The sequence below is a fragment of the Coloeus monedula genome (assembly GCF_965178545.1).
Source record: "Coloeus monedula genome assembly, chromosome: 11".
In the NCBI taxonomy this organism is placed as follows: domain Eukaryota; kingdom Metazoa; phylum Chordata; class Aves; order Passeriformes; family Corvidae; genus Coloeus; species Coloeus monedula.
In genome coordinates this window covers 9,347,729-9,364,664 of record NC_138791.1, presented here as the reverse complement: position 1 = coordinate 9,364,664, position 16,936 = coordinate 9,347,729, and the positions used below count along the sequence as shown (strand labels likewise).

Genomic DNA, 16,936 nt, shown 5'->3' with positions numbered 1-16,936 from the left:
ATGGTGCTGTGTGTGGGTGTTGTGATTTGTGTCAGGGCTGGCATTCCCGGCTGGCTGGACATGGAGCCTGTCCCAGGCCCACCGCGGGATCACCGCCCGGCTCTGCTTAACCGGAGGGCAAAACTTGTATCCTTAGGAGTAACCTCATTGGAGAGAGGGAGGGAGTGGAGCTAACTGGATTGTGTCTAGATAAAATTGGATTTTATCTATACACAAGAAGGCGTCCAGAGTTCTACAGTATGGAATATCCATGTGAAGTAGTAAAGGTCTGCGTGTTTCTACGCTAATTTCTTGTGTAATTGTAAAACTCGAGGCTGCAGTTCATTTCACCGTGTCAGATACTGCAAATCACTAAGCTGCTAGCTTTTTGTTTTTGAAAATTGTATAAAATATTGTGCTTATTCTTTATTTTGTGCACGTGAAATTGTTTTTAGACTTGGAAAATATTTTTCCTGATGTGGTATTGCTTTTCATTTGAATTTGAAAATGCATTTTTTTAATTGATATTATTTCTAAATGGATCAGTTTGGACTAAATCCTTCAGGCCATTCTGAGACAAAGGATTTTAAAGAGTCTGTATTTTTATTTGTTAATTATTAACAGTAGTTGAAATTAAAATAGTGAAGTAGATTACACTGGTTTACAACTGGATTTTCATATCTAACCTGAGTTAGTGGATGCTAAAAGTACATTTTGCATAAGACCTTGTCTGCGCGCTTCTTACAGACATGGTTTTGATGGGTGGGAATGAATTTGCTAAGCTTTCACATATCTTATGTGCCTTTGAGGATGGCCCATTAATAATATTAATACATAGGTATTTTCCATTGTTGTATGCAAGGCATTTCTTAGAACTTTGAAGCTAAAGTCTTTTTTTTAAACACACGGACCTTTTCAATTTAATCCATTAGCAACTTGGCAAAATAAAGTAATTGTCCAACAGAGGAAGAAAAAAAAAATCTATTAACATTTGCTACAAATCCGAGTAGTACAGGCAGCACTTAATTAATGGAATAGATTTCTCACTATGTGTTCAAGTTAACATAGCTATTGTTCAGGAGAGATTAGACCCTTAATGTAAGTAAGTTAAACTAGACCTCCATCTAAAAATACCCATCATTTCAGCTATTAAAGGTCTGATGTCTTCTTCGGTGACAGATATATTTCCCTTCATTTCCTTGGTTTTGTAAAATGTAAAGTATGCATTGTGTGTAATGCGAGAAATCCACGGAGGTAGATGAAACCCCGATTGTGCCTGTCTCTCCCTGCCTGCTCCTTTGTGCTGCTCCCTGTCTCAGAGCCTCCTCAGCCCTGAGACCTCCTGGCACCAGAGCAGAAAAACAGAAAATGCCATTTGTCAGGGTATGATGCCAGCCACCTAATCTGTTTGGAGAATGAGGGCCATGGGATCTGATTAGGTAATTTAGATACCGTGTGAGTTTAATAATACCTGAGCTGCCTTTGGCTGTCAGCCCGTCACTTCACTGGTAGGAACTACCACGTTCTGCCATTTCTTCTATAAACTTCTTACCTGGAATACCTTATTTAGTCCAAACAGGTATTAAGTGGTGCAGGTGAGGTATACCTTTACTACTTCTATGTGGAAGTTAGTGATAGGGTGGAGGAGGTGAGATGGCTCCATTTTAAATGCATTTTCCCCAGCGGGGTTCCACATGCAGAACATGTTTTTTTCTTGAAAATGAAGCTTTTCAAGCATGAGATGCTTTGTTTGAATACTGCAGATGCTGTGCCGGGTTTCAGTTGTGTTGGGCCATCCAAGCTGATGTCACTGGAAGGTTTTGAAGCTCAGTTTATCCAAGGTGGTTATTTCACCCTCATGGCTGAGACTTCCCTGGCTTGCTGCTGCACCCGAGGGTCTCTGTGGGGTGAGAGGCCAACCCCCCCACCGTGTCCCTGTAAGGGCTTGCAGAGGCAGCCTGGGTACTTCAGATACCCATAAGGGAAAATTTTGGCTACAATTTTAATGCCACATCTCCTCCCTTCCTCTCTCCTTTCCGCCAATTAGCATTTTTTGGAAATTAGAGTCTCACAAAGCCTGCTAACATAAATAAAAGTGTTTTAGGATTTGTTTGCTTTAATTAAAATGTGTCTTTCTGAAAGGATTTAGTTAAACATCTTTCTTAAACAGTGCTGTGCCAGTAACAGCAACATTAGTAATAGTGATAAGACCCAGAAAGGGAAACCAACTAGAAAGCAAAATGAAATGTTTCTTTGTCCAAAAAATAAATGGTCATCTCAGGAAAGCGGAGGAAACCCTGTGCAGGGACAGTTACAATTAGGTTTATCAAAACAGTAGAAAACATAAAGTATTAAATAAATTCTTCAAAGGTAGCGAGTGGGGCTGCGTGAGGTCAGTCTTTCTGCTGTTTTTGTTTTGTTTTCCCGTTTTTTGACTGTTGCTATTTTTTTTTTTCTAGCAGCACCCAAGATACTCTCAGAGCTTTCCAAATAGGAAATAAGTTGCTTTTCATGTAGTGATAAATTATTTTTTGTAGTGAAGATGGAGTGATTGTAAGGGTAATGATATTAATGGGATTTATATGAAAGCATCCAATTAAAAAATCGAAACAGCTGCATCAAACATGACTCTACAATGTAATAAAATCATATAATAAGTATGTGGTCCCGCCACACCATATTACCTAGTTTGATTAATTGAACCTTACATGTGCAAAGATAGTCATTATCAGACTTCTCAGCCATCAAGGAAGAACAGTCTCAATTATTTTCACAATGAAATAATCATTGCTTTTTTTGTGTCCTGCCATCTGGAAAGAGAAACCAGCAGCTGCCATGACTGTGAAATGCATGATCTTGCAGAGCTATAGAAAGTTGATTCAGCTTAATGCTAGACTCCTGCAACCTTAGTGTGGGCTGTAATTTCTTTAGTTATATACTAATCTTGTTGCTTTTCTCCTCTTTTGGACCCTTGCGCCTTTTTCCCCTTTTGTTTTCCCTCCCCCCCCCAAAAAAGACCCCTCTCTCTCCAAAAGTCTCCCCACTCCAGGGCCTTAGGGATGGTTTACAGCCTCTGGTTGTGAAATAGCAAACGGGCAGTTTCCTGGTTTTGCTTCAACACTTCCTTGTTTCTTCTCTTCCCTTGGCCATGCGGTGGGAATGCTGCTGGAACAATTTGCTCCCTGACACAGCAAGATGAGAAGGTGGGCTCTGGGGCTGTGTCCCCCTGCCATCAGCTGGGAGTGCCTCTGGATGTGTCTGAGCTGGAGCACATCACCTGTGCCCGTAGACCTTCTGTCTCCAGTAAATCATAAGCATCTCAATCTTTTTGTCGGGCCGTGATATGAGAATCCGCAGCTGAATTTCAATATGAGGGGAGAGAGGCTGATTAAGTGTTTGAGATAACGTTATGTGACACCACAGGTTAAAAATACCTGAACTGATTTTGGCCCAGTGCCTGAGAACCACATTGCAGCATATTCAGGTAGCCCTGAAAAAGCTTCCGAGGAGTTTGTTGTCTTCTGCTTTACGCAAGCACTTCTTCAGGAGTGGTCTTAGGAGCTGCATCTCTCTTGTTTTACAGCTTTTCTTTGGACTTTGCTTTCCTGCATTTCTTACCTAAATTGTTACCAGTGTGTTGAGTTATAAGAAAAAATAAAGGTGTAATAAACCCTGGCCGTTTAGGAAGAAAAGGACAAATAGTTTTGTTTGGCACAAATGTCTGGAGAAACAACCCTGAAATACTACACAGCTTAATTCTAGTGCCCTTAAGCAATGCAAGTTGGAACCCCTAACAAATACTTTGTCTTAACAAAATAAAAACAAAATCCCAACAAACAAAAACACAAAACCTGTATAATTTACAATGTGCAAGTTATAAACAAGGCAGTGTGCTCCTGGTAGATCTGGAAAATAGACTTAAAAAAATTCAAGAATCTTCTGAGTCTTATGACTCTCTATAATTTTAGTATTTTACCAGTTGGGTTTTTTTCATGACTTATATTTTTATAAATATTCTTAGTGATGACAAGAAACTTTGGGTATGTGTCTAAATAATAGGAAAGGCCTGCCAAGTAAAAGACTTAGACCAGGCAAGCTGGTCTGGCTTGTTTAAATTCTTGCCTGTGTTTAATACTTTAAAAGCTGTAGATGGACACAGAAAGATTCAGGATACTGCACTGGATTTGTGGTATTGCTGTTGTGAACTTTGTTATGACTTCTCTTATTTTCTATGTAAATTACTGTATTCCAGGAGTCTTACACAAATATGTGACTTCCCTAATGCATTTCATTTACTTTCTTCTTTTCTTTGGTTGATTTCAAATGTAAACTTGCCTGCTCATTTTTTCTAGTTCTATGAAATGTGATGTTAAGTGTGTAAGTCATGTGTGTTCTTGTTCTTTTACAGATGGGCTGAAGCCAGATACCAAGATGCTGCTAACTGCTGCCTCCAAGAAGAAATCTAAGGGGGGAAAGGGGGATATGACCAAAGAGGATGAAAGCAGCAAGAACGATTCAGCCCAACCTGTTACTATCTCTCTTATCTTTAAAAGATATGTTTTTGACACACAGAAGAAAATGATTCAATCCTGAGGAAGCAAGAGAAGCCCCTGATTATACCTGGAAGTCCAGACCCTGAAATGCATTGAGGTGGAACATGTTTCTTGTCCAAACACATTAGACCTGTTCCTTCCTCACAAACAGAGCCTGGAAGCTTCTGCTGACTGTGCCCCCTTCCAAAATCTCTGCAATCTCATATTGTTCTGTTTGAATTTTCTTATTTTGTCATCTCTTGTGATGTGAATCTTTATGACATCTCAGAGAATCTCACCTGCCAGATGAGCACATTTGGGTGTACGTTCTAATTGCACTGTTTTTCTGGAGAATTGTGTTGAAGTTTCTCCTGATTTAGAAGTTTGCCACCAATATTAATCTAAATCAAGTCAAGATGTGAATTTCATGTGACCCACAAAGTGAAGCTGACTATTCTAGGCTTACTTCCTTGAGCAAAGTGGGAGACAGAAAGCGCACAGTTTAATAGGTGAAACCTAAAATGGGTGTTTCACATTCCTTCAGTTGCAACTATGTAAGATGCTATCTGAGAGATGGTATGGATGTTTTTTATAAATGATTTATATCTAGAAGCAGTTTTCGTATTAAACATAATGTTCTGTGTAGCTGAGAGTCTTAATTGTTCTGTTTGCTGTTCCAAAGGTTCAGAACTTACCTTCAATGACATTTTATGTAACGTTTCTCATTTTCCTGCCTGTTCTGCAATGAATTCCATTGCAGAGCTGTTTTCTTTCTTTTTCCTTTTTTTTTTTTAGCCAAAATGCCTTTTGTGTGTGAGAGAAAAAGTTGCCTCTGGAAATAGTCAAGGCCTTTATTTCATTAAAATAATGATAGAAGATTGCTGCATAAGCCTTGTAAAATGAGTATCTCCAAGATGCTTTAGAAACCATTAGTTGTTTAATAGGGATTTCATGGCTGCTTTAGCTCTTTCTCTCAATTTCATGTCCTAGGCTCATAAAAAGGAGAGCACTGGTAATATCCCTTCTTGCATACAAAGTATAGGGCACTTTACATTAAAACTAACAGCAATTGCACAGGTACGAAAGTTGCAGTCTGGAACAGAAATTGGACTTGGGCTCAGCAGTATGGAAAATGTTAATTCCTGCCTTTTGAACAAAAAGAGTACCTGCTTGTTGATGCTGAATAGCAGCCTGTGACCCATTTGCTGAAGTCAGCTAGAGGTGGTGACCACATGTATAATGTAAGTGCATTAGTTGCACATGGAGGTAAATAATTGCTACATTAATTCTTATTAATCATATTATTATATCCCTTGATGGGCATGAGTCCATCAGGTTAAAATGATCCTGATTTTTTTCCAGTCTTTTCCTTTTAATTTCCAGGTAGCCAAAGTGTCTACAAATAGCAAAGCTATCAGCTATTGAGGGGATATTTACAGCTGGACAGCTGTGAGACAGGGCAAGCCTGGTGTCTAAACTAGGCTAATGGTGTCCCTTTAAATCAGAACAGAATTAGTGCTTTGTGTAATAATCCCAAACGGTTTCTGCTGAGTGAGTCCCAGCAAAGCTTTAGCACATCCCTTAAGATTATGGGGTATGCTTTCAGTGTGATCCCAGAGGAATTAGGCAGGCAACTTCAGCTATTGGCTTAACGTGACTTGTGCTGCCAGCCTTGCTGGAAAATGTATCCTTCTGTAATGGAAAAAATGCATTTCACACCCCTGTCACCTCTCCTTCCCCATTTCTCTCTTCTTCCCAAACACCCCCAAAGGCAGTCTTTGGAAAGAATATTTATAATGTTATCTTTCTTTTAAGCCTTTATCAAATCCTGTTTTGTACTCTGCACTGTTAGCCCTGCCTAAGATACTGCAGTGATGGAACATAGAGAAACAGATGACATTGAAGGAACAATGTTACTATCATTCCAGGTTAGTCTAAGAATTATTGGTATTAAAAAAACCCTAATTAAAAATACCCTAATTATTAAGGAACTTATACTTGTATCTGCATAGTTCTAGTGTCCTTGCCAAATTTTAAATGGGTTGCTGATTTGGAGTATTGGAAAGAAAAAGGTAGTGATCAGGAGACGTGCTTCCAGAGTTGTTATCCTTGCACTTACAGGGGTTTGTCTTTCTCATTTCTAAGCCACTTTTGAGAAGTTCTGGAGAGGAGGTTGTCCGTGTAAATGGGGATATGTATTTTTACAAAGGCCTATCTGATGAGTGTTTCCCCCCCACACCCTGGTGGAGTGCCCTTAACAGGATCAGCGAGTCTGTTGTTATGGAACTTGATCCCTTTGAAAACTCATTAACCTGAACACTTAGATTTGCAGCCCTCTGCTTGGCTGAAAGGACTCCTAGTGCAGGGAGTCCCCTGGTTTATTTGCTTGGGGTGCTCCAAGGGAGTGAGCAGCAGTACTTCCAGAGCTGTACCTACATCCCTTTCTCATCCAGTCTCTTGTAAATATATTTTTAAATTTTCCCCCCATCTTCCATTTCATTTCCAGACTAGCATGCTAACTTTGCATTTTTCTCAGTCCAAGACCTAACCTCCTTCTCAGCGCTCCCATTTCCTTCTTTGCTCATTGCTTCTCCTTGCTCTGGCTCTGCTCTTGCCCTGGAGATCCATGGCAGGGCTCCCACGATGGTTGCTGGGAGCCCAGTGAGGTGGGAAAGGCTCTTGGCCTGCAGCTCACACCAGCTCCTGTGTGCTGCCTCTGTTCAGGCTGTGACCCTGGGCAGCTCTGATGGACCCACAGGAGCAGGCTTTGCCTTCACCTGCCACCCTACCCTGTCCTTGTGCCTTGCAATCCTGTGGACAGCCCCTGTCACAAAGCCCCATCTCTCATTTTGCTCCTGTTGCAGAGGTTTGTGTAGGACACACAGCTGGGAAGGGATCTGGGGCTTGGTTTTGTGTTTCTCCTGATGAAGAATTCCAAAAGGAGAACCTAAGTGTGCCTAAGAACTTTGATTATAATGTGCTATTACTGCAGATCTCTGGCTGCTGTCCTGAGGCTGTTGGATACACATTTGTAAAAGGGTGAAATGGTGGAACAAAATGATTATGGGAAAATCAAAGCTTTTAAAGACATTTGTAGGATGAACAGATGTTCAAACATTCTTTTATTTGGTTTCCAGACAGACGTAGAGACTTTCCTTTCATCCTCATAATCAGTGCATTATGCTGTAATTTGTAAAAATGGCATTAAAAAAATATTAACAGGGTCATATTGTGATCTACTGGCTCTGTGTCATTAAGCCGTGAAGTTAAGAACGGCAACTGGGAACACGGGTTAAATGTTGCAGAATGTACTGTGCTAGCATATATTGTCAGACTGTATTATAATGAATCCAAAATGGAATAAAGATGTAAGGAGTTTTTTTAATACTGCTAAGGTTGTCAAGTGTTGCAAAACTAGAAATTATTACGGCTGTGCAGATGTTCGGTGAGTAATACATCTTCGGGTTGTGGGGAGAGTAGCAGGGAGAAATGCTTTGTTTTTACAAGCCTGTTCTCTACTTTTCCTTGGAATTTATTTTGGGACTGCAGTCTGGCTTGTGATCATGCCAGAGGTCTGGAGCCAGGAGGGTCAAAGCTGTGCTCATGGTAGCAAGGATTCAGTAGGTGGCATCCTTTGCTTGGAATCAAAGCTGACTCTCCCCACCTAAAAAAGGGGGTTTTCACTGGAACTGAGACTGAAGGGTTTGCATCAGGATTGCAACCCAGATCTTAAAGAACAGCTTCTGTTAAAAACTACAATGCCTTTAATGCCTGGGACAGAGCCATCAACTCCAATCCATTGACCAAACCCTGAGGTACTGGTGTCCTTTCTCTGTGTGTTTCTGGCTCAGCTGGAAACAGCTCTGTCTGTTAAATCCTGTGTTAGTTGGTTGCAAGTATCTGACTATGGAAAAGTGAGCCATCTGCACCGGGGGAGTTCTTGATGTGTACAAGGCATCTCCTTCTGGGAAATAGCATTTTCCTTGCCCGTTGGACTCTGCAGTTGAACAGCCACGGGGTGGCAGAGCAAAATGAGAGCCCAGCAGAGCTCATGGGGAGTTGCAGTGGTGCAGCCACGGTCCACCCCGGCACTGTTTGCCTCTCACTGCTGGGAGAGCAGCTCTGTGTTTACATCTGCAGAGTGCTCTGAGATCTTGTGAAATGAAGCATGAAAGGCAGCAGAGGAATGCTACCTTATTAGCAGTTTCAAAAAGCCTTCATGTTTCCCTTTTAGTTTAATATCCACAGTGAGCTGGAAAGCTCTTCATTTACAAGCACATGAGTTTTAAACAAACTTACTGAGGATATAAATAGAATAATTTTAAGATAGAGCCTAGCACTGGGAGCTAACCTGCCAAACCTGGGAGAAGGGGAAATACTGTATGACTGCAATCTGTGGTAAGGCCAGTTTTGGTAGATGATGGGCATCCAGAAGGAATCCAGGGGCTTGGGGAGGTTGTGTTTAAGCAAAATACTGATAGTCTTCTGGGATTCCCCACAAATTTTCCTGCTGTTCTGTACAAAAACAGGTTAAAGCCATCATTTTACACAGTTGTAGCTCCACTGTAGACAATATATGAGGAAAAAGAGTACAGTGGATCTGCTTATTTCCCATTGTTAGTGCCAGATTATGGAGTCTCTCTCTGATCTCCTGCTGTGCATGCTGTGCTAGTTGAAGTTCCAGTTGTTGGGTTTGCATTCCTCAATGAGTGTTACAGTTCTTTATTTTCATTTGTGTGTCTGATACAAGTGCTTTTCCAAGATGGTATAATCAGTCTGTAAGACTTCACTTCCCCTTCAAGGTGACTCTTGTTTGTCAGAGGTGAGTCCTCGAAGGGGCATCTAAGCTTTTTGTATTTTGTATGCTTTTCCTTGTAAAGGACAGGAGAGAGATTCTGTCAAATTCTTCTCTTTCTGTATTTCGCAGTCAGCTGTGAAAGGAACTCATGGAACAGAATCAGAAAATACTGCAAGATCTTTGGTAAATCTCAGCCCTGCACTGCTTTACAAGGCGCAGTCTTAAAAACGTGACTGTCTTTTTACCTATTGAGTCCTTGCCAGTACTGCCTGTTCTAGTTCATATTTCTTAACCAAAAGGTAATTTGAGGTCTGGATCAAGTGCTGCTAAACTGACAACCCCAGTAGTGAATGAGGTGCCTGCTAACACCCTTGTACTGGCATTTTGGCTAAACTGATCTGATTACTTTTGATCCTTTAAGAAAGCTAGGCTGTTCATTTGCTCTAGTATGTTCTGTTTAGATCAATTTCTTCTCCTTTGAGTGGAAGTCGTGCAGTCTTCTTGTGTTTTGGTTGATCATTCTGAGATTTCTCAAGGGCCTCATTCATGTCAATCAGGGAGACTCCATCCTTTTTGGACCACAAAATTGCTTTTATTAGGCTGTATGTGGCCCCCATTCAGACGTGTAGGAACCAGTCCTTTTATACTGTTTTCTGTGAAAACTGATATTTTAGTGCCTATAACTACAGTCTGACAGTTAGGAGTGATCGATGCCCTCATGGTGAATTCATTCCCAAAACAGCATTCCATAAGGACAAGCTGAAACTTAGACCCCACACAGAGGTTTTGCCTAAATTTCTTAGTTTTTGCTAAAGTAAGCGATCCATCGTCTAGTTTCCTTTCTTAAGCCTCACTTCAACCAAAGCTGACTTGAACTCTGCACTCTCTGAGAACACAGTTTTGTTACCTGGAAAGATGAAGGTCTTTCAGAAGCTCTTCCAGACACTGTCAGGTTACTGAAATATTATCTACACTGGTGCCCACCTCTGTTAAATAGGTGCGGGATTCTTTTTTCTGCAGTGTGCTGGTCATACTCTCTGTGAGGACAGTAGAAATGCAGGTCGGGTACTTAGTTACTTACAGTGCAGGAATAACTAAAATTATTCCCCCCAAAATATCAGGCATCTGAGAAGTGGGTTTTCTCATTTGTTTCTTACTTGTTTCTTCTTTAGATGAACTAAGGTAGGTTTTAATTGTTGGTGAACGTGGAAGAGAAAGGGAAGGGATGATGTTGTGTTTTCTTGCCTTTTAAAAATATTGTTGGAGAGCTCTGGCAAGAGAAGCATTTTGTTCGGAGAGAAATGCAAATCACTTTATACCTCAGTGTGGGAGGTTTTTCTGTTGTTTTTAACTGTGAAGATTGATCTGTGCTTAGAACTCCACTGGGTAAGTGGACAGTTTGGGCTCCATCCAGTTCTAAGTTGAGCTGTAAATCTCATTTGCCATCTGGCCAAGCATGGCATGACTGGGCAGTTTCAGGCAGAGATCTGGATTTAGAACAGTGGAAGAACACAGAGGTTGCCAGATTGGAATGAAAATAAATGTGTCAGGAACACAAAACTCAATGAGGCATGGGTTTAGGCTGACATGTATTTGTAGAGACTTAGAACTGCTGTAATAATGGTGTCTGAGCACATTTATTTAGCAATTCTGTTTTTACAACAGGTCCATAAATGTTTAAGCATCACGGTTTAACATATGCAATTTCTTTTAAAGCTGAAGTTGCTGCAAGATCAGTATTGAGAAAAACTCTTGCAAAGCATTTTGCTTTCTCAGTACTAAGTGCTGACAGTATTTGACAATTTTTGCCCTTGATACATGATGTATTTCAAAACTACATCATTATGTACAACTTACCCTCACTGATGTGTTTGTGCAGCAAATCCATGCTCAGCTGATGGGTACAAAAGTGGGAGAATGAATTTGGTCAGTTGTCGGCTGTCACATGTGGGATGTCACAGGAGCAGAGCTGAGTCTTCAGAGTATGGCTCCTGCTGCTTCTCTTCCCACGTTTCCCTTGCTGCCAGGTGAAGGGCACTGATGAGGCTGCTGTTGCCAGCCTTGAGGGTGGTTAGCCTGGACTCCTCAGAACACTGCTTTCCTGGGACAAAAGTAAGAGGATGTCTGTCATAACTTTATCTTTCGCTGAGGCAGTGCAGAGTTTGCCCACATGGCCCATATTTGGTTTGGTCCATCTTGCTAAAGCAGATGCTAAAATGGATTGGCTATGGATTGCCATCCACCCTAACATAGAAAGCTCATGTAGGAATTGGTGCTTGTACCCCACTACTAAAACAGGCAGAAGGGGACTTGTGGTAACTTTGTCCACAGTTATTTGCTTAAAATACTAACATTAAAGTCATCTATGAAATAGCAGCAAAGACCACCTTCAATTTGTACATAAGACTTGCTAATTTGCAACATTAGTTTTGCTGGTTAGTGTGGGGTGTTTTTTTCCCCTTAATTAGAAATTTTAATTAGAGCATGCTGTGTATTAAGATGTTAAAGCTTTGACTGGCAGTTTGGAATTGCAGAAGGATCAGCTGTCTCTGTAGGGCTGCAGCACAACAGGGATTAGCTCGCACCCTCCTGCCTGCAGGTGTGTTTTGCTTTTTGAGTCGGATCATCAGGAAATGTTCCTCCAGGTAGGAAACATTCATCTCACTGATCAGACCTTGTCTGTTCCGAGGAGCCTGAGCTTAGGCAAGAGCTTCAGATTCACATCCACAAGGTGTAAGGACAAAGTCTCAAACCTGAATGACAAACAGTTCAGTTGTTGGAGTGTTTCACCCTGGCAACTTTGTCCACTCGCTCCAGTTGTGCTGCCGCCAGTGCAGGACGGTTCCTTGTCTTTGGAGATCAGTTGCTGTGTTGGCACTTCTGCAGCTCCAATTTTCAGTCCTGTAATGTAGAAGAGCAACCTGAAGAGATTTCCCCATCCCAGAAATCCCATCTGCTGATCTGGGCTGTCTATAACACACCATGCATAGTGAGCTGCTGGGTGTGAGGGAGCCTTGTGGCCTGATGTATTTTGAGTTGCTCAAACTCCCTTACCTCATTTTTCTTCTCTTCTGTTTTAAAGCAGATTCAAGGGGAGATAGGATAGATTCTTAAATATTAACATTCAACATTTCCAGCATCACACTTCTGGAAAGTACAAAAACTTCTGCCATGGATAATTATGGAATAACCTATATAAGGGAACTGTTTCCCCAGTCTCCTCACACTTGGTGGGTATCTTATGTCCTTTGAGCCTGAAAATTCATATTTTTGTTCTGTCTAGAGTAAGTGTGGGGTTTTCTGTTAACCAGACAAATACACAATCATTTAAAAAACTGCTGAAATGCATTTTCCAAGATATCTTGTGGCACTCTAACCCACAAGCTAATTATGGTACTGCAATTATAATTTGCTCTTTTGAGTTGATTTCATGTTCTGCTGGAACAGAAGTCATGATTTCCTTTATTTCTTGCTGTTGGTTTGTTTATCAGATGTCATCTGTCTTCAGAAGTGCAAATCTTTGCAAGCTCTGTTGGTATAGAAAACTATCTATGCTTCTAATGGTTTTAGTAAATCAATATGCTCTTCCAAATGAAGACTGATAAGCAGAGTTTTAATAATTTCAATATTATCTGTCCCTTTTCTTAAGCATCCATCCCGCAGAGTCCTGCTGTGCAAGGTCCCTGCTCTATTGAGTGTTCAAACTGATGCCCAAATATTTCGTCGTGGATTCTTCTATTAAGATATCCATGTAGTTCAATGTATATGTTATTGGTGGTTAACTTTCACTTGTCAATACTCAATTTCAGCCTAGATTTGGTAATACCTAAGTTCTTCCTCCTCTTCCTGACAGCTAAATTAACCTGCTATTTGCAAATCTTGTCCAGTTACAGCTCTTCCCTTTCTGGAGGGTCACTAGTTAAGCAGCACTGAGTTAGTGTGGACTTCTTTAGCACTTGTTGGATCTTTCATTTGATTAAAGCCAGATTCTTATTTTACTTCTGTCCTTTTCTTTCCTTGATTTTCTTGCAGAAAGTCTTTGGTAACCAAATGGTTCATGAATGTGTGTGTATAATTCCAGTATAGTAGAGGTGTACCCAGTTTTCCTTGGCTTTTTTTGGTGCTTGGTGATGACATTGATCAGGATGATTGGCCAGCCCAGTTTTGGTTGTTGCCTCATGGTTTTATCTGGTATGGAAGTAAGCTGACACTGGTCTGTAATTCCCTTGTCGTTCCCTTTCTGTTTTAAAGAAAGTGATAACTCTGGTAATTGACTGTAGTTAAGAAATGTAGTTAAGAAATGTAGAATGTCTGTAGTTAAGAATTAAAGAATGTCTGTTCGTGTGTAAATATTTTAAAATGCTGTCAATAATCAGTGAAGCATTTTATCTGTCATTTTCTGCTGATTGCACATTTAATTAGTGGACTTGTCATTTTTATACCAATCAATAGAAGTGGCTAAGTGGATAATTAATGAATGTTATCGAGCATCTCCACTTTTTGCTGATCAGTTCTAGATCAAAGTTGATCACAAACACAAGTTCTAGAGTTTGTTACCTGATAGTGAAGGCAGATTCTGTTTCAATTTTGTAAAGATAAAATTTCTATTTTCATCTGAACTTTAAGCTAGCATTGTCAGAAAGCACCATGGAATGAGTTTTTTGCTGGAAGGACCTTTGCAGGTATTGTGGATGTTGAGGTGGGCACCCCTTGAGGAGTGGCTGAGCAAACCCAGTGTCACCATTCTGCACTTGGCTGCTCCTGACTCCTGCCTGTTGCAGTAACTTTGAATCCAGCATTTCACTGTCTTAAAAAGGGAACATCAGGAGAGGCTTTGCAACAAGTTGAAAATGAGCAGTGGTGTAGAAAATACACCATGATTGAAAAAAGGCTGATTTAATTAAATGTTTATGGCTGAGACATTCTGGTGTAAACAGCCTGTGGCTCCTGGCTTGCAAATTAGATGTCTTTCTGTTTGTGGCCAATCTCGTTGTTTGTGCTTGTGGTACTGGAGTTTCTGTCACTCTGAGCTCAAAATATCAAATCCAGGTGAGTGACTTGCACATTATGGAATAGGAGAATCCCTTCACTTAAGCACAGGTGAGCAGCCTTTCCTGGAGGGGTGGTCAGCACCAGCACAGTCAGTTACAGAGCAGCAATGCCACAACCATTCCAGCTTGTGGCATTTGTGTGTGAAGAGGAGGAGCTCTATGGCTTGGAGGACAATACAATACTATCTAAGACAGCACCAAATCCTATTGAAAGTACTCTATACTGAGCTTCCACTCTGTTTCTGACATCTCCATTTTTGTCTTGGAATCCTGTGGCTTGCTTTGTTATCAGTATAAAAATATTAAGAGAGCAAACATTTTTTCGTGTTCCATTAGCAAGATCTCTTCAGAATCTGTGATTGATAAGCATCTCTCTGCACCTTTTCAGCAAGGAGCTGTCATCTGTTAGATGTATATAGAATGGCAGGAACTATTACGTTTAAAAGGAAATCCTAAAGTCATCTTGTCCCTCTCCCTACCCAAAGGAAGGACCGGTTGTATGTATGTTCTTTTCTGGTGTTCAGCTGACTGGGTTTTAGAGATTTTTGTCAGTAGCTGTCACAGGACTTCATTATCATTAGGGTTGTTTGGGAGAGCATGGGAACAGATTTTTTTTCTCCCAGTATTTTCCTTGCTGTAGTGTAAGCCTATTTATTTATTTATTTTTTATCTCTATCCACTGTGATACAGAGAACACTCTATTCCTTTTCACTTTGCAGCATTCGTTATGTACTTAAAGACTGAGCATGGATGTGATCAATCTTCTTTCTTCTGGACTAAATGTTCTTTGTTGGTACAGTCTCTCCCCTTGGGGGCTGTGTTTCCTGGACCTGGGCTTGTTTCTGTCTTCCTGAGTTTCTCCAAATGGTCAGTGTCTTGTTTTAAGTACATTTCTCTCAGAGACCTCATGAGTGCTGACTGATTCAAGCAGGATTTTAACTTCGGGGGTGTCTCAGGACATCTTCCTGTTTATGCTTCCCTGTCTGCAGGTTTTGCAGAATCAGGAGTTTATTGCCTTGAGTCTAATGTGTGAGCTCAGATCATGATGCCTCTCTCTAGGTTTCTTAATATAGGCTTCCATTTCTCATTCTGTACTTACACATTTCAACATCCCCTCTTAAAAAGCTTCTTTTTTTTTTTAGATTACTGTCCCAGTTTGCTGGGTTCAAATTCTTGTCATTTCCTCTAGCATATTCATTTCCACCTGATCTATCCAGTCACTGAGATCAGTAATGAAAATATTGAATAGAATTAGCTCAAGGTCAGGCTTCTGTGAACCATCCTTAATACACCCTCTCAAACAGCATACCATTGATAACTCTTCTCTTAATGGTCTCCAAACAGTCTCATGCTCAGCCTATAATGAGTTTCTCTAGGTGACTTTTCCCTAGCTTGCTTATGCAAATGTCTTGTGGAAAACTGTCAAAAGTTTTTTCTAAATCAAGCTACCCACACCTATATTCTAGGTGATATTTTCAGTTTTTCACTCTGCTTTTGTTTGGCTTCAGCTGCAAAACTGGACCTGTGTGAAGCCTGCTGCCCCAAGGCATGTGTTTGTTTTTGGGTTTTACTAGAACCCATTTTTCCTAGAAAAATTTTAATTTTTAATGTGTAAGAGGATGTTTAGGAATGTGAACCACTTTAGTGCAAAATATGCTGTACACAGGTGATATGCAAGTTATCTTGGTTCTGTAGGCGCATTTTAATCTTGACCTGCAAGTCTGTGTTCACAGCCTGGTTTAAGTATGGTGCACTCACAGCCCTAAATCAGAGCTGTCATCAAATACTCAGCTGCCAAGCATCCGAATACAGCCTGGACCCAGTTTCAGCCCTGCAGCTTTTCTCTCTCATGGCTCCTGCCTGAATCACAGCCTGTAAGGCTTCCAGGGCTAAGAAGCAGCAAATTTTGCAGCTGAATTAAACAACACTTTGGTGACAAGGGTGAATCCTAACAGGAGCCCGAGGAGACATTCGGGGTCATTTTCACATATGGAATAAGTGGAGATTTGAATTACAGGTTAGTATTGTGGTCCTTTTCAGTATCGTGATGCTTTCAGGTGTGATTAAAATGTTTTTGTTAACATTAAAAAAATCAAATAAGACGTTTTCTGATAATTCCTTCTCCTTTCTTGGCCTTGTAATAAGCATATAATAAATTCAACAGCTGACGTCATGAGGAGCTATTGGATTTAAGCCCATCTGAACATGGAGATATTAGGACGCCTCCTGCATCTTTGTGTGTAATGAATGGGTCTTAGTTATTATAAACTGCTGCACAACTTCACCTCTGCACAGGGTGCTCAGCAAACAATCCCCAGCAGAAAATGCCTGCTGTTTCTGAAGCCATGGGAAATGCTCTCTTACTCCATTAGCCCCCCTGCACTTGCTTGGTTTTTCTCCCTACTCGCTCCAAAGAGGAGGGAAGCATATCTTTACAGCCACACCAGCAAGAATTAGCCCAACTGTATTTTACAGGTAAACTAACAAATAAGAGGAGAATCTGAGCAGCCCCCAGGGACTGAATTTGTTTGCTGCTGGGCCATTCTATCTGCAGCTGGCATCGGTGGAAACCCGAG

General features: G+C 40.9%; 1 protein-coding gene across 1 annotated transcript in view; it reads left to right on the top strand.

Annotated features, from left to right (window-relative positions):
- EEFSEC (eukaryotic elongation factor, selenocysteine-tRNA specific) overlaps positions 1–7,787 on the top strand; it is a 124,468-nt gene extending 116,681 nt beyond the window's left edge. Inside the window, exon 7 of the mRNA XM_082289000.1 lies at positions 4,388–7,787. Within this exon, the coding sequence (XP_082145126.1) occupies positions 4,388–4,572 (185 nt within the window). The 3' untranslated portion in view covers positions 4,573–7,787. The remainder of the gene's footprint in view (positions 1–4,387) is intronic.
- The last annotated feature ends 9,149 nt before the right edge of the window (positions 7,788–16,936 follow it).